Source organism: Perissodus microlepis, chromosome 11, assembly GCF_051167445.1.
Source record: "Perissodus microlepis isolate ML-2025 ecotype Zambia chromosome 11, ASM5116744v1, whole genome shotgun sequence".
NCBI lineage: Eukaryota > Metazoa > Chordata > Actinopteri > Cichliformes > Cichlidae > Perissodus > Perissodus microlepis.
Window position 1 is genome coordinate 34,189,399 of NC_140471.1, and position 17,693 is coordinate 34,207,091.

General features: G+C 41.4%; 2 protein-coding genes across 2 annotated transcripts in view; one reads left to right on the forward strand and one right to left on the reverse strand.

Moving 5' to 3' along the window:
* mtmr11 (myotubularin related protein 11) overlaps positions 1–10,104 on the forward strand; it is a 38,557-nt gene extending 28,453 nt beyond the window's left edge. The window contains exons 12-17 of the mRNA XM_084944347.1: positions 176–246; positions 1,923–2,095; positions 2,321–2,491; positions 2,701–2,919; positions 3,812–4,129; positions 7,923–10,104. Coding sequence (XP_084800473.1) covers positions 176–246; positions 1,923–2,095; positions 2,321–2,491; positions 2,701–2,919; positions 3,812–4,129; positions 7,923–8,375 — 1,405 coding nt within the window. The 3' untranslated portion in view covers positions 8,376–10,104. The remainder of the gene's footprint in view (positions 1–175; positions 247–1,922; positions 2,096–2,320; positions 2,492–2,700; positions 2,920–3,811; positions 4,130–7,922) is intronic.
* Positions 10,105–10,122: 18 nt separating this feature from the next.
* LOC146378336 (uncharacterized) lies at positions 10,123–13,318 on the reverse strand. The gene is made up of 2 exons (XM_084944349.1): positions 12,963–13,318; positions 10,123–11,094 (listed from the first exon to the last, which is right to left on the reverse strand). Exons 1-2 carry the CDS (start codon positions 13,043–13,045, stop codon positions 10,746–10,748), a joined length of 432 nt encoding a protein of 143 aa, XP_084800475.1. The 5' UTR covers positions 13,046–13,318; the 3' UTR covers positions 10,123–10,745.
* Positions 13,319–17,693: the final 4,375 nt, after the last annotated feature.

Sequence of the window (17,693 nt, forward strand, 5' to 3'; positions counted from 1 at the left end):
AAGCCATGAAAGTTTGCAAGCCTCATTTAACAGCATTTAAAATTTGAATTTTATGTTTATAACTTTATAGCTAACACTAATATACAATATGCAAATTGTGTTTGTTAGGTATTGTAACTGTATTTCTTATGTGCCGATTCTGGTGCATGTCACGAACCTGCCTCTGTGCCTCCAGGTCCTGTTTGAGGAAGGCTTCAGAGGTAGCCTGCTTGCTTCGTGGTGGTCACCTGACTGTGGCACTTCAAGGTGAGTCACGTGACTCCAGAGCCCGTCTCATATTATTCAGTCCATTCATTATTCACAGCACTTCCCTCTCATTAATGCCACATTAGGGCTTACCTTGGAGTAGACGTATACCGCGGACAATCACACTCCGCTGAGCCTACATGCACACTGTCAATAAGCCCCCATGCAACATGCTTTTAAGGACACAGTTACACCTGCTTGCAACTGTTGTTTCACATGAGATCAGACAGCAGAAAGGCAATTGGCCTTCTAAGTTAATTATAGCGTTTAATTAATGAGTTAAAGGAAAATATTCTGTGTCTGACGTCGTATTTTGGTGGACTTTTGAATCTCTTTTTTGGTTTAAACTTCTGTTGTTGGCACATGGATCCATTAAGGCTATTTATAAGTGTGATGCGGTGTTATTGACACTTTGTTCTATTCAAGTGCCAGATGACTCTGCAAGGTTTTCCCTGCGTAAAGAAACGTTTGAGGTTTTAGGATAATACCGTTCCCCCTTCCACTGTTACACAATCATGGTTTGGCTTGCAGCTAAAGGACATTCTGTTAAATAAGCTGAAAGACTCATTGTCTTTAGTGTGCGTGGATCGATCAATCTTACAGGCATGTGCAATCGGGCCCTGCTGTGGTGGGAAAGAAGACCTCTGCACACCAAGCTCCTGGATGGATGCTGGGCTAATGTTGCTTTATGTGGCAGGAGGTGCAGAGGGGGTGCATCTCTGTGTTGCAAAGAGGAACGTGCTGACTTTTGTTTGTTTGGACCGAGCTGTCAACTGATCACCGCTCGGCAGCGAGGTGGATCAGGTGACGAGGAAACGCTACAAGGCAGGCCGGGTAAACCCAAGCATGCTGCGAGGGTGACCTCAGCGTGCCTGACTGGGACTCGGCTTCACAGAGAGAGGCTCTGCCAACAGATGACATGGTTTTCTTCCACAGAGGAATTTTCGGTGCCCAGCAAAGCAGTTGTAGGGTTATTATTTACTTAAATGTAATAAATGTTTTTGTTTATCAGATGCTTAGAAAAACATGAAATCTAAACTATTTCTGTCAAATAAGGTAACACAGACCAGTCTCGCATACTTTATCCAGACCAGTCATGTTTACTTGCACATTAACTGCCTAAAAGGCCCACTTTGAGTGGGATGGAAAATCACTGGATGATTGTGTTGTTGTTGTTCTGACTCCTGACGTTCTCATTGTTTAGTCTCCCACTGACGTTAAACTTTTGTTGGCCTCTGGCCACGCTGTGCATGAACGCGAAGTAAACAAATCAAACAAAGGGGCATTTCAGAAGATGATCATTTGTAATATTCCTTTAGATTTCATTTTGACTCATTTTACAGACATTTGGCGGATTTCTGACCATCTGGTCTGGCTTCCCGTTGCACGCTCATTGTAACACTACATTGCTCAGACAATGGCTGTTTTCAGCTGAGGATGTTTACTGCTTGCTGCTGATCTTTCACTTTCTCTACCAGCTAGGCTGAAAGGACGACAGAGCCATGCTCAGTTTGGGTCTGTTAACGTTTTCCTGCACTCTGAGTTGAGCATTAAGAGCAGAAGTGATGAATCACTTGCTGGATTGTTTGGTTTTTGCTGTTGCTCAGTGACTGAGTGAGCTACTCGAATAGAAGGCGCGGCATTCAGCATGTGCTCTTCCTGTTCTGACGTCACAGAGGTGGAGGACCGGGACATGAGTTGCGTGGTCTCCAGCCTGGTGCAGGTGATGTGTGACCCCCACTGTCGGACAATGTATGGTTTCCAGGGTCTGGTGCAGAAGGAGTGGGTGATGGGCGCGCACCGCTTCTACAGCCGCATTAACTACCACCGTGACAATGACAAGGAGGAAGTGAGTGGCCATTTTTGAACCCATTTATTTTTCCTCCTAACAAACACAGCCACAAGTTTCCAAAGCTCTTGGTTTCTAACCCTAGTCCCACCCTCACCCTCATTTTGCTTCTGTTTCCTCCTCCTTCACCTTCTGTCTCTCACTTCCATCATTCATTCATTCATCTCTTCCTGTTTGTGCTCTAACTTTATTTACTATGCTCTCTCACTTGATCTTTCCTTCAAGGCTCCAGTCTTCCTGCTTTTCCTGGACTGCGTTTGGCAGCTGTGGTCCCAGTATCCCTCTCGCTTCCAGCTGACAGAAGACTTCCTGTTGGCACTGCATGACAGCATCCACCTGCCACTCTTCTCCACCTTCCTATCAAACTGCCAGCGAGAGAGATGCAAACGCTCCCAGGTACTGAACGCCCCCCTATATAATGATTAGTTCAAATAGTGGTGAAGTAATTGATTAACATGCAGTTGCTCCTCATTAGTTAGAACAACAAATGCTGACTCTGATTCTCCAGATGATTGTAATGATGATGATGATGAGTAGGAAGATGTAGACTGCAGAAAACAGACATTTTCATAATAAATGACACCTCCTAACTCCGCTATACTCAGAACCTCGGGCAGTGCTACACGCCCGTCAACGGCTGGAGAGATGTGCTGCTTCCAGATTCTTCCACAGATCCGTCTGACCCTCCACTGCCCCCGGTGTGGGACTGGTCCCTGCAGTACAGCAAGCCGAGACAAAGCCGTTTCACCCAGCCCGTGCCCCCGACTCCTCCGCTCCAACCGCTGCTCAACGGCAACCTCAACACCAACCCCGACAAACACAGGGTGAGGCTGGCTCGTCTACTGCATGGTGCAACACGTCCCCCTAGTGGCCGTGTTTAGAGTCTAGTCTGTGTTAAGGTATATCAGCAGAAATGGGTGTGGGATATTTTTGCTTTTGGTTGGACAGCGACACTTAAGACAGCCTTCAGATTGGATTCTACCTAAGCAGCAATTAGTAAACACACAAGTTTAACTTTAGGGCAGAAGAGAAGCAGAGCTGTTGCAGAGGTTTTCACATGCATATTTTTAGTAGACTGATATCTTAAGAACTTGGATGTTTGCGTCATACCACTGCTCCTGCTTATGGTACTCGTTAAAAATGCAGCCACTTCAAACTCACTTGTCTTGATTGTCCATAACGGCCTTTAAACTATCTTCTCAGTTTACAGATGTATTATTTTACTTTTATCTAGATAAATGCAAATCAGTGGAATTAATCAGTAAAAGTAGAACCTGCAGGCTCCCAGAGAAAATGTCTTGCGACTGGAAGTTAAACCGCCAAATGTTTTTTTAAATCACGGTTAAAAACCTATTTGTTTAATCTCGCCTTTCCTGCTTGTTAATGCTCGCACCTGACTTTTAGACTTACTCTATTTTTTCTTATACATATTTTTTTATGGCTTGTGCTTTTATTATGTTTTTATTTTGATATGCATTTTATATTACCCCTGTGTATTAGTGGCATTGACCTGTGAGTATATTTGATACTTTGCTAAGGCCTTATAATACTCGTGTTACTTCTGTCTCTTATGTTAAGCACTTTGGTATACCGCTGGTTTTTAAATGTGCTCTATAAATAAAGTTTGTTGTTTGTTGTTTTCAGTTCAAATGTAAGATTACTGTTGTAGGTGTGTTAAAGTTTGCCTGATTCTGACCTCTGACATCTGCCCACCAGCTGACCGACGCCGTCCCGGGCTCAGTGTTTCTGCTCTCGCGGGGCACCTTCTCCTGTCCAACTAACCTGCTTCCGTGGCGCAGCAGCAGTTCAGGTGTTTACAAAAAGAGCCACCGGAGGGCGCTGTCCTCTGAGAATGTGCCTGGCCTGGAGAGACTGCTGAAAGCTTGGGCTCTAGTTGAGTATCCCCAGGCCCTCACATCTATGTCTGGACCTCAAGGACCACTTGACCCCTACGAGCCCTTACTGCCCCTTCTTATGGGCCCCTGCATGGGCCTGTGGAGGGAGTGCTACCTGCGCGGGGCACTCCATGCGCAGGTATGTCAACAGTCTGATGTAGGCATATAGAAATTATTCATTAAGAATGAGCGGGTATTGTTAGTGAAGCTTCATATGCAGTTTCTCTGTGCATTCGAATGAAGACCACAAAGAGTCCTGAATGTGATGATGTCTTCTGCTTAACACTTAAAGTTTCCAGCTATGTTAGACTATATTAAACAGAATATTATTAATAATATAAATATAAACTAAAAGGTCAGTTTAGGAAAGAAAATGTATAAAACACTCAGTTTGAGCTGCACTATTCTAGTTCAAATATGGAGGACTGAAACTGCCAAATTTTAAATGCATCTCAGAGTGACTCAATTACATATTAATATCTTACAAAATATAAATATAAAATGATTATTAGAATTAATAAATAAATAATTATTTCTGCTTCTATATGTTTATGCATTGACTTATCCATTTTCTTTATTTACGGTCTATTTATTTTTTAAAGAATATATTGTTTCTGTTATTTTTACCTTTTAGTCATTTTTACTTTAATAAATTATTATTATTATTATTATTATTATTATTATTATTATTATTTAATTTTTTTTTTTTTTACATTGTTTGCATCTTGCTTGTATATTTATTTATTTATTTATTTATGCTTCATGCAGTTGATGAGCGTTCATTCAAATGATCTCATGAGGTAAACTTTGCGCTTGTTTGTTCATTGATGCCAAACTCAAAACAACTGGAACACATCTGAAGGTGATCAGCTGAATAAATGCAGCCAGTCAGGTGTTTTAAATGTCACCAGTCGAGCGCTGGTGACATTTAAAAAGTTGTAATCTACTTATACAGAAAAATAACTGATTTATAAAATTAAATAACTAAATGAAATAAATTGCCAGCTCAATCAACCAGTAGTTGAAAAGCTTACTCCATGACAGCCTCGCTCATTTGCATAATGAAGCAGAAATTTTGGAAAAAAACAGAAAGAATAGGAGTAAATTTGTCAAACAAAAATAAATAATGTAAACCAAATACAAATATAAATACACATATAAATATTAAATGAAAGTTAATAATGGTAAAAGGAAATTTTAAAAAATTTAAAAAATAAAATAAAATGATCTTACCATCTTTTTTTATAACACCTAATTTTATTATTTAAATATTTATATAATTATATGATTTATTTTCTATTACTGTACTATTGTTATTATTATTATTATTATTATTATTATTATTATTGAAATCTTGGCATATTTTAGGGCATATATACATAACTTTTTGATGCCAGTAGTTTCAGTCCTCTGTATAATTATTACACTGTATCAAAGTTAAGTGTGTAAACCCGGACGTGGGTACCCGTGAACCTTCCTGAAGCCCCCGTCGCGAGCGCTGCACTCCTGTGTCCCGTGTTACATCCTCTCACTTCCGTTCCGCTCCTTCAGTAGATGACGTCCTCTTTGATGCGAAGATTAGTCAGAGCAGTTATGAGCAGCTCCAAATATGGACATGGTTCAGCCTTTGTGATGTCTGTACATCAGCGCGTCTATCAGCGTCCCCATGGTGATGTTAAGAATAGTTGAGCACCGTGTGGGTGGGTGGGTGCCTGCAGCTATTTTAAAAGCACTGTGGAGAAATTCTGCCAGGCTGCTGAAAAACCATTTCAGGTTTCAGAGACTGTTTCACACACTGCTGAATGTTCCTCTTCTTTCTTTTGTTAGAAGCATGGATTCATTCAGGCATTACTCAGCGTTTGTGGTCTGCATAGTTCACGTATTAAACAAACACCTGTTAGTCTCTGTGTTTTTTAATAATAATAATAATACATTTTATTTAAAAATAGCGCCTTTCAAAGCACCCAAGGACTGTTTTTATCTGAAGAATATGACCGAGGAGCAACTCTGTTGTTCAGACTTTTGTGACTTACAACAATTCACATGACACACACCTCAGGATAATTAAAAAAACACTTACTACAAAATTCAGACTGACTAGAAAACCACTCTAACTGGGTCAGTATCTATAGGTAGGGGGAAGCATTCGTTCCTAGGCTTTAGGGCTGATGAGGTCTTACCTTGAAGTGTTCCCTCACCACAGACGCATATTCAATGCAAAGTACTGCTGATATACTTTACGTGTTTTTGTGACAAAAACATAGAAAACCAACAACGCATCCGTCACTCGAAACTTTGCGGCATCTTTAGAGGCCTTTGCTCTGGACACACCTTTGTCCTGAGGCCTGGACCCTGACCTCGCTGGACAGGAAGAACAGGCAACATTCCCCTCCTCCCAGTTTAGCAGCATAGTTATTGTACAACAGCAGGTAGCAGCTCTGTGGCAGGTTTTTCCTACAGTAGGATGCAGATGTTGAACAAGTTTATTCTGGATTTTATTTGGAACCAGCTGCTAATGCTGGTATGTTTTCACTCCTTCTACTAGTAGTGTGTTCATACATACAGTGCTGTGAAACATTTGCGCCGTCCCGATTTCTTGTTTTTGCATATTTGTCACATTTATATGTTTCAGTTCATCAAACAAAGATACGCAAAGTTACACAAAGATAAACGGAGTAAATACAAAATGCACTTTTTAAATGATGATTGTAAAAAAGAATGTTTTCCAAACCTACTGGGCCTGTGTGAAAAAAGTAGTTGCTCCCTAAACTTAGCTGGTTGAGCGAACCTTAACAGCAACAACTACAATCAAGTGTTTCTAAAAACTGACAGCGAGTCTTTTCGCTGTGGATCAACGGTGCAGAATTGTTTGCATTCAGCCACATTGGAGGGTTTTTCAGCATGAACATCCTGTTTACGAACTATCTCAGTCACATTTATGTCCTGACTTTAACAAGACCTCTTCAAAACCTTCATTTTATTTATTTTTATCCATTCAGATTAGACTTGCTGGTGTGTTTTGGATCATTGTCCTGCTGCACAACCCAAGTACTTTTGTGCTTCAGAGCATGAACTGATACCTGGACAATGTCCTTCATCGACATGTTTTTTAGCCTTTTTTTGAGGTTTTTTGGATAGCGGTGGTTTTCTCCTTGAACCCTCCCCTGGAGGCCATTTTCACCCAGTCTCTCTCTTATTGTTGAATCATGACCTCTGACTTTAACTGAGGCAAGTGAGGCCTACAGTTTTTTAGATTTTATTCTGGGTTCTTCTGTGTCCTCGTAGATGAGTTTGAATGCGCTCTTGGTGTACTTTTGGTAGGCTGGTTACTCCTGGGAAAGTTCACCACTGTTCCAAGTTTTCTATTTGTGTATAACAACGTGATTCACTGGAGTCCCAAAGCCTTAGAAATGGCTTTTTGACCCTTTCCAGACTGACAGATATCAGGGACTTTTTTTCTGCACTGATGTTGTTTCTTTAGGTTGTAAAACTGAACTCAGCTTTCCAAAGAAATGTGATTAATCGGTTATGTCATGATTTTAAATGGGGTTTTGATCTGAAACTGTATGACAAATATGCAAAAAATAAGATGTTAGAAAGGGGACAATTACTTTTTCACAGCACTATGATGTGGTCACAATGTTCTGAGGTCTTACAACTGCAGCTTGAAATACTGATACATAAATATTTTCTCCACTCATCTTTTCAGTAAGAGTTTCCTCTGGACAAGTTAGTGTCATTAATGGAAAGCAACAATGAAGGTCACTTTTAAAAAGCAGTTTTTAATACCTTATCATTGCTTTCATGCTTTTTAGTTTGTAGTTTTGGTCCCAGGAAAATGCAGGATGAGAAACCTTCAGATTGAGATGAGGTTGGATTTAAGTTGCTGAGCAGTCCCGTAAGTAAAACTTTCTTCTGCTTTCTATTCTCAGGCGTTCTCTCACCCCCTCTCTGCCAACCACCTCCACCCTGTGGAGAGGCTAGCGCAGGAGGTGCAGCAGCTCAAAGACAAGCTAGAACAAGTCTCCACCAGCACGGATCCTACCCCGCCCGCCGTGACAGCCGAGCCCCGGAGAGCCGACACCAACCTGAACCAGAACACCAACAACGGCACCTTCCTCTTCCCGGCGTCGAGGCCTCAGAGCGCAGGCGTTCTCAGAGCAGCACCCCTCCCTACCTCGGCCAACCAACACACCTCCAGGGGCGCTCCCGCCGCCTCTGCTCCACAATCCAGGCCTGCTCACAAAGACATGGGTGGCAGCAGCAAGCACACATTCCTGTTTGGGCACTCGTCTGTGATTGATGCACATCCCGACCAGCGATACTACTCTGCGTCCAGTAACGCCAAGCTGCCTAAGAGTAACGGACCCTCGCTAGCTTCCTGAGATCTGACCGTTTTCCACCCCGTGACCGGGTACTCTAACCAAATGACACAGACATGTCCCTCAGTGGTGCCACGAACTGAGAGGAGCAGACGTGTAATAACGTGTCCATAAGGCGATTGGAAACCGAGACATTGTGACGGACCACATTGAACTGAAGCTGTATGAAATGATCAGTGCAAGAGCTCTTTCCTCTGCTACTTATCACGTGTACTGTATCAAATAATGTGACAAGTCTTTTGTATATTTGAATAAATATTCCTTTAATTAAATTGCAAAGAAAAAAAGTCATGCCTGAAGGTGCTGAATACTGGAAGTACACTTCTCAGTATTCTGAAACCGTCGCCGAGACTATTTCTTTGTAAACTTCCTGATGTCACCCTTTAAGAAAGAGACAGAAAGCTTGTCGTTTCTATTTTTACCTTCTTATCCACGGGGGGTTGCACTGACAGGGCGGAGTGGAGATAAATGTGTTAAGCGATGGGTCCTACAGGCACTTTTCAGGACGTGATCTAGAATGGACACTTGAGCGTTTCAATGGATTTAACCTCTGACCTGTGTGCCCTTAAGGCTCCATGCCTCCAGAAGACTTTTTTTTTTAAGTTGGTAACTCTTAATGATTTTTTCTTTGTTGCTGTTTGTCAACGTCAAATAGAAGATTAAATTATTGTTTGGAAAATAATAATTTCCCAAAACCGTCATTTTCTAACTCCAGGCGCTGTGACCAGTTGAATTTAGGGCATGAGCGCTATTTTGGTACCGCTGTGCTCTCATATCTCTCCGCTCACATGCACGCTGCTCGGGAGCAGCGAGAGGCCTATATTCAGTTTATGGTGTTATGTCAGCCTGGAGTTTTCTGGATGTTTCTGCAGTTCCTGCATGATGAAGATCATTTCAGGGCTTTAGTATGATATGTGTTTGTATTGATCGCTAATGGATGGCGTACATGTGGATACGTGTGATTATTTTCAACCAAAGTTTGTTTTTTTCACCACCATAAAAATGATGGAAACATTTTCAAATAATACCAACATAATTTTGCTCTTTTGGACTTCTGTACCTTGAGAAGGTAGCAGTGTTTGAAGTAAAGGGAGGCTCCGTTCCTCCTGTGTTTACCTCCTATTTGATCTCCTCACGTCCCGCCTGCTGCCGTATTAGTATGCAGTCAGCATTTAGGTCAAGGATTTGTCTGAAAAGCACAGAGGGAAGTATTTGGTCCTGCACCTTTAAATCCAAACAGTTTGCATGATGTGGGTGTCGAGTAGATGCACTGGCGTCATTCCCACGGATGAATGAATTTGCACCATTGCTAAAAGGGATGTTTTTCTTTCTTTTTAAACGCAGGATAACAGTTGTCAGATGTCCGTCTGATACCGGCCTTCTCTCATGTCAAAAGGTACCTCACTTGATAGCACTATGAATTATTAAATTGCTGTAAATATTCATTATGTCAATATTAAGGCATTGACTTCAGCTACAGTTTCAGAGCTTTCCAGGTGTGATGCCAATGGATTTGCTGGTCTTCCGCGGAAAAGGGGAAAAAAAAGTCATCATTGTCCCGTTGCATGGAAGATCTAATTTGATCTTCAGCTCACACCTGCTGATGTGTCTTTGTATCATTTCATGTTTTTGGTACTTACATTTGCCAGATGTACATATTCTTCTTTTTTTGTACTCGCATGTTTTGATCCCTGATAAATAAAAAGAGAAGTGTTACCAGCTCTGATTGTAATGACACGGCGTGCTCGTACACTGTTCACACAACCTTTTTATTTTTTAACAAAATAAATATTTACAATATGATCTGGAACACCTAAAAGTAGCGCGGCACTGTACAGTGAAGTCGAGATTTCAAACCCAGCTGCATCAAACATACAGTCAGCGTGAAACGGCTTGAGAATCATGTGCAAAATGATCAGTACTTTCACAGGAAATGTTCAGAGTAACAGCGTCTTCTGACAGGAAATGTTAAATATACAAAATATCTACTCCGGTTCACTTGTGTTCAACTCGGGTTTGGGTTATTTCTTTTTTTCAGAGCTCAGTAGAAAACCTGCATGCTGTTTAAAAATACGAGTGAGGTGTTTAAACACACTTTGGGCTTAAATGGACTGAAAGATAGGAAACCTCTCCATGATGTCGTGAAGTCTGTGGAGATGCATTTGGGCACTTAAATCTATGCATGTTAATGTCATGCATTCTCAGACGTTTCACCTGATTAGCACAAACAACAGAGCAAGATGAAATAAAGTAGGATGACCACGACTCCAAAGTCAACAGGTGGCTTTCATGGCAGTGAATTTAAAAGTCAATCAGGGTCACAGCTTAAGAAGTCCAGAGAGTCGGCATCACCCCCGTGAAGCGGCTTCACGTTTACCCCCACCGGCTGCCGTGCTCCTTTCCTGTGTATTGCTCCTGCAGGATGCTGTAAGGCCCATTGAAGTACCCGGAGGAAGATGGACCCAGGCCTCCCAGCTGCCGGATGGACTTGCACATGGGGCAGGGGTAGTCCGACAGACCCTCGATGTCCTCGAAGGCCAGGTTGACGATCTGATCGCAGCAGGGATCGCAGTAAAGATGCCCGCAGGAGAGGCGCTTGAGGCGGGCCTCGTAGGAGATGCAACACTGGCAGTGCGGCAGGTCGGGGCCCAGCGACAGGGAGCCGGTCAGGGAGCTGCTCTCCAGGCTGCCGGCCTGGCTGGAGCTCAACTTAGTGGGAGACCTGAGAGGGAGAGGGAACAGGACGTGAAGACAGCCTGAAAACTACACATTGCATCAAGCTTTTCAAAATAAAATATGATTGTTTAAATCACAGGTGTAGATTTCAGAGGGATGAGATTTAGACCCCACGTTTGTCCCCTCAGAATAAAAACCACAAAGGCTGCAAAGACCTTACTTAGGAATTCCCCAAATATGGAGGTTTCCTAACTGGTGCTTGATTTGGTGCTTTTCTTTGCACAACGATTCCCCCATATACTGGTAAAAAAATAAAGTTACAAAATATGTCTGAAATTAAGGAAAGTAAGCTTTGATTCTCCTGGGGGAGGACATCCCATCTATTATATTTGATACTATTATACCCAACAACAAAGTGGCTTAAATCTGTACTTTTTCAAGCCAAAGAACTAATATTTGCTGGTTCCAGCTTCTCAAGTGGAGCCTGTCTAATTATGTGTTTTTCTTGAGATAAATGAAGACATTTCCATCATAAATGAATGCAAAAAATGTTCCCGTTTTATGATTCCCATTTCTAATATTAGCTTTGTTTGCAGGGTAGAATGAAACATTTGAAGAAGTGACTCAGGACTCCAAGATTGCGCTGGTTTCTGAGTCATGTTAATTCATTTTATTGAAATAATAAATCATTAAATACAATGCAACCCTAATACAATAAATGCATGTAAGTTCACAAAGCAATGTGTCATTTTCATGGATCTTCATTGGCTCTTTACTAGTAAAAATCTGATCTCCAACTCAGATTTTTTTTTCCAAATTTGCAATGAATCCATCACTTATACAGAACAAACCAAATACAACAAGCATATATATTAGACTACAAACACCAGAAATACTGAAAAACTACGACATAAAAACATTTTAATGAAATATATATAATGTAAAGCCAGGTTGTTTTCCTTTGATTCCAAGCATCCCAGCTGTGGCCTCACACACAACATCATCTCGTCGACCATCTTAACAGAAGGATTCATGTTAAAATAACAAACACCACAACCAATCAAGTTTTTATGAAAGATAAGAGCTGTAGATATAAGTAAATGGTGCTTTGATGACAAACCTAATTTCTTTGGGACTTGGCAAAACAAAAACAGGACAAATAAGTAGATATTTTGGCAGTCTGGGGGTGAAAACTATTACCAGTCAAAGCCATGAAAACAGGACACGGCAGGTGTGATGGGATCAGGTTTTTCTGGTGCACGCTGAACACAGATGGTGTTGCTGTGCACACATTTGTTCCTTGGAAAAAAACAATAACTGGTAAAACAAGACCTGGTCACAGTTAGGGTGGAGTTAGAGGATTGTGCAAGAACTTCAGTGTGTGCTGATTCAAATGTGTCAGAGCCTCATCCCCAGCCTGAGTGGACAGCTACCTGTTAACCTCACGTTCTCAGATTATGACTTCTTCTCACTGCAGTGTGTGGAAATGCAAGCAGAAAAACAGGGTTTCATTTGGAATGTTGCTGGCAGGATTTCTGAGTTGTGTAACATGAACTGGCTTTCAGGAGGCAAAGCTGGAGCGATTCTGGAAACCTGTTGTCATAACAACTGTGAAGGACGGTATATAAAAACCCCACTCTGATGTGATTTATCATCACAGCCTGATTTTAAAACGCCGTCTATGAGAAAACATTGTGCATCAGTGACCCTGTGTAGGGAGTATTACACAATTAAGGATTAGACAGAGTGCTGAAATTCAGATTGAATAAGCGGACAGATTCGACTCAAACGTCGGGCTGTGTTGCAAAAGCACGTCATAAAACCCCGATACACGAACAGCGAGTGCAGCATTCTGTGGATTTGAGGCTGTGTCCTGTAAACCGATGAAATTCAGGCTGATCAATCACCGCTCACCTTGACGACGATGAATCTTTGAAGCAGTCGAAGCTGAAGGCTGCAAGGATCCTCCAGAGCAGATCCATGCCGGTTCCTCTCATGGTAAAATCCAAATTTCATCGACCTGCTTTCTGCCCAGCGTCATGTTTTTCCTTAAAAGCGGAGTCTCTTTAAATTGAGATAGAAACAGTCTTGCGCCACCCCCTTCTCCCTCCACGCGATTTTACACAGACGAATGAAAACGAGGCGCGTTCGTCCTCATCACCATTATCATCATCATCGCCATCCGCGGGCGTCTGAAAGGACGTAAACAAGCTGCTGTGCGCGCTGCTTTCCGCTCTCGCCTCTCCTCCTCCGCAGAAAGAGGTGCTTCATTTGCATCAATCAGAGAGAAACACACACACACACACACACACACACACACACACACGCATGACCCGATCTCACCAATGAGCTCAAAGTGGAGCAGGACACCGAAATGGCCTCAAAATACCTCGGGCTATAAAACAAACGGGTAATCTGGCACTTGCTGCTAAATTTGAATAAACACATTCTCAGATAAAAACTGCAAACAGCCCCACGTGCCTGCAAGTGCTGCGTTTATTATGGTTTATTATGCATTATAAAAATGTTTATACATTTTTGTCCGTATTGAGCTTGTTGTGCAGTACATTAAAATGTGCACATTCACAGGAACAGTGTATTTGAAAGCTTCAAATAATTTTATCTGTTAATTCAGATATTTTATCCATTTATCTTACACAAAAGATCACATCTGTAGGTTTTATTAAAAATAAGTTTTTCTTTGAATTTAGCATTTTATTTAGTGGTGCAATGACACTGCCGCTCTAGTTCATGTAGGTATTCATTGTTTGGGTTCTTTTAGACATTTTCAGCAGGTTTTTGCATTTTTTCAGATTTCTTAACAATGAATACCATCTCCCTTTTCCAGAAATACTCAGACCCTGCTCAGAACTTTCCAGCAGTTCTTTCACTCAAACAAAATTACATTTTAACTGTAATGTTTTGCAGGATTTGGCCACCAGATGGCGACAAATATTTATTCTTAACCTATATGAGTCATACTTTAGCTACTGGTTGTTTCATATTTCATATTTGAGGCAGGCTTGGGGGCAGAACCTCTCCAGGATGCGACAAAGACAGAACATGAAGCGGAGGTCTGTAAAAACCTATATAATTCCTTTTCAATATTACAACACATGCATTAAAATAAAATCACGACTGAACTGTGGTTTCACTTGAAACGTTTGTTGGTTGCAGATTCTGAAATAAAAAGGAAATATTTAAGAAAACAGGTGCCTGAATTTTTTTTTTGTCTTTACACAAATAAAAACATCTCCCTCAGAAACTGATGCAGAGTTGCAAGTTGGTGCAGACTCAGAAAATTAAGAGTCTGGTGATTAACATTTCCTTCTCAGAGCCACCAAATAATTTTGCTCATAGTTTTAAATGTATCAGTTTTCAGGCAAAAATATAAAATAATCAAATAACAATTGCCCTGCTTACTTTTAACTAGAGCACCACACTTGTTCTCTAGTTCTACTAAAAGAAAGAAAACTCTTAAATTCTTTGTGACAGTTTGAGTGATTCTGTGGTTAATGAAGGGTTTCAAAAATAGACACAAGGTGTAATATATTCACACAGATGAGGGCTGCAGTCTTACCCAGGCCGCTCATCATAAGTCCCAGTGCAAGCTTGCATAAAGTCTGTGTTTCCTCCTGGAGTGTTTCATACAGCTTTTAGTGTAATGAATTGCAGATAAGTGCTGTCAGAAGCACAACATTAAACTGGCCCTGACTGAGTTACTGTGTGCAGGAAATTTGATCCTGTTCAGTAATTAAATCGCACATGAACTGGCATTTTGTTACAGCAGGCAAAGAAGATGGAACTGAACACAGTTAGATTCATCAGCTGCAGACAGACACGGACATGCACATGCTCTAGAGCTGCAGCCATCTGCCTTGAATGGTTTGTTCTGTATAAGTGATGGATTCATTGCAAAAAATGGGGGAGAAGACAAAAGAGCAATTTGAGCTTTGGTTCAAAGGCTGGCCTTCATGTTTGAGTATCCTTCCGATTGTCTGCCCCTCTGTGTATATGTAGTCCTGTCTTTCCCTCTGTGTGTCCTCCTTCCCCCGTCTGTTGTCTGTGTCCCACATTTCATCGCCTGCGCCACCTTCTTGGCTTTTTTTGTTACTTTGTTTGGACTGTGATGATCGACTTTGTTAATAAAGCTCGTCTTTTATTTTGTCAATCCGTAATCATTTCTGTCCAACACAATTATTAGGAGAACCTGGTAAATTTCCTAAAGGCTCCCTGAGAGCTCCATTTTCTCATAGATGCGCTTCTCTTCATTGCCTTCGTATTATATTCAGAAGTGCAGTCTGCAGGCTTAACTGTGACTTCTAGAGTTTCCCAAAGCTGAATGGGAGGCAGAGCCTTCAGCCACCAGGTTGCTGAGAAACCAGCTTCCAGTCTGGATTCAAGAGAGAGAGAGAGAAACCCTCTCTAAGACCAGGAGATTAAGTACCTCCTAGCTCCTTAAAATCTCACTGACCTCAAGGGAAGGCAGGTAGGAGAATTCATAAGGATTTAGGAAAGACATAAAACGGTGCACTGAGAAACCGGACAAGATTATGCTACGCTCCCTAACACCATGATGCCAGATGTGTACTGTTTTGAAACTACACTGTGCAGAAAATGGGCTACAAAATGCCCATTTTACTCACTGCAACGTCCTCTTAAGATATGGTTTTATTTAGGTCATATAAATACAAACAACCTTTGAAAACCATCACTTAAAAAAGATTTTAATGAAGAAGGAACAGATAACGGTCTGAAAATACATCTTTTAACTTAAAAAGCTGCTGGATTTTGTAAAAGGGCACAGTGTCACTGAAAGTTGAGCACAGAGGTATTTCTGTGGCCGGTCTTATGTCCTATGAAAGAGGAGAATATTTAAACGAATCATGCAAATGTGACTTACTACCATTTGTTGCATGCAATTTAAATTAGACCAAATTTTTGTTTGCACCACAAGAAGCACATCTAAAGCCTGATATTGTTGTGATAATGACTTCTAGGGTTGTTTATCATTTGCCAAGGTGAGAACATCTTATGAGTAATGAGTGTGTAATTGTCACTTTTGGATGGGTGGTTCATGGATTTGAGTGCAGTGTTAAAACTTTGGCACTGTCCTAAAACTCTTCCTCTCTCAGTTCTCATGCTGAGGGTTTACAGCCAAGCACCACTGAGTTCTGTTCCTCTGTTGTACTTTTGATTTCTCTCTAATCCTTCCTCTCATTGATCTGGACTGCTTCGCTGTTTTTAGAGAGAAAAACATTCCTAAAACCTGAGCTTACACTGGATTATTTTGTTTAGTAGGCCTACATCAGTCTCTTCCTCATCAGGTCTGATGGTGTTTGAGCCTCTAATTTGTTCTGCTTTTAGCAGAATGCTGGTTATTACTGAAGTGGACTTGCGGGGTCTTTGTATATCAAGTAGTAGTGCACTGTTACTAGATCACCCTGCGACTGCAGCATCACAATAATTTACACTGCTTGGTAAAGCTGTCCCATATCTGCTGGATAGTAAGCCAGTGCAACTTTTTCCTTCTCATTTTTTGGGATTTCTGTCCAAAATACCATCTATCCCACCATCCATCTCTTATCCCAGGTAACCTTAAAAGTTGCCGTACAACAAGGGACCTTAATAATTCAAACCAAATTATACAGAACCTTGAATTCACTTTGATATCAGTTAATAGTTCACTAGATTTAGAGAGCTGATATAAATCTACATTGTTCATTCAGCCACATTCAGAGTTTGTTCTTGAAATTTACAAATATTTTAGCAGCTTTAGGGATGAAATTAAAAATTCAATTATAATTAACATTTACGTGATGAGCGCCACTGTGTCAGCGTTCACTGTTTTCACAAATGGTTGGATGGGCCGTCACTATGAATTACGGGATGGCATTTGCTCCTCATAAAGGACGATCCCAGTGTATCCTCTGCTAAAGAAGGTATAAAAGGAAGCACTGAAGAATAAAGTCAGCTCTTATTATGGTCACCATGCAGATACCTCCGAGTCACTTCATTCTGTTATGAACCTTCCAAGAAAAAAAAGGACTATTGGAACATCCTCTAAGCTTCAAAGTCTCCTTCAAGATAAACCTCCATAGTTAGGGAAGGGTCAGGTGAGCTGCTACAGGCTCTCAGACAGCTAGGGGACTTCCCATGATGCACTTAGCACTTCTCGTCCACTCCCCTTCGTTCACACTGCATGTGTTCAGAGGCCAGTACCGTGTGTCATTAACGTTTGCCCTCTCTCTCCTGCAGTTGTTAGTTTGTCCTGTTTGCTGTTGATGGTCTCTCTGCTCCTCTTTTCCTCTCTCTCTTCTTCCTCATTACCCAGCCTGTCGTGGCAGATGGCTGCTCCTCCCTGAGCCTAATTCTGCCAGAGGTTTTTTTTTTTTTGAGGGAGCTCTCCTTGTACAAAGTGCTGTTCATAAGTGATAATAAGATGGGATTCTTTTTCTAATATTGTAAGGCTTCACACAGTTTCATCACCCTCTATTATCAGCATGAGCAGGACAGAGGGAGGAGGGACTGGTGCTGGCAGATAGCAGCTCTTTATTCCAATCTGATCAATAGATGACCCAAACAGACAACAGCAGCTGAAAGCCTGAAGCCAAATGAAAGGCCACATCTGATCTGAATGCTCCT

What these genes read in the sequence shown, in the direction of transcription:
- LOC146378336 (XM_084944349.1), bottom strand. Translation starts at nt 13,045, where the DNA reads ATGAGAGGAACCGGCATGGATCTGCTCTGGAGGATCCTTGCAGCCTTC. An exon ending in AAAGATTCATCGTCGTCAAG is followed by an intron (nt 11,095 to 12,962) that starts GTGAGCGGTGAT and finishes TCTCCCTCTCAG; the next exon opens with GTCTCCCACTAAGTTGAGCT.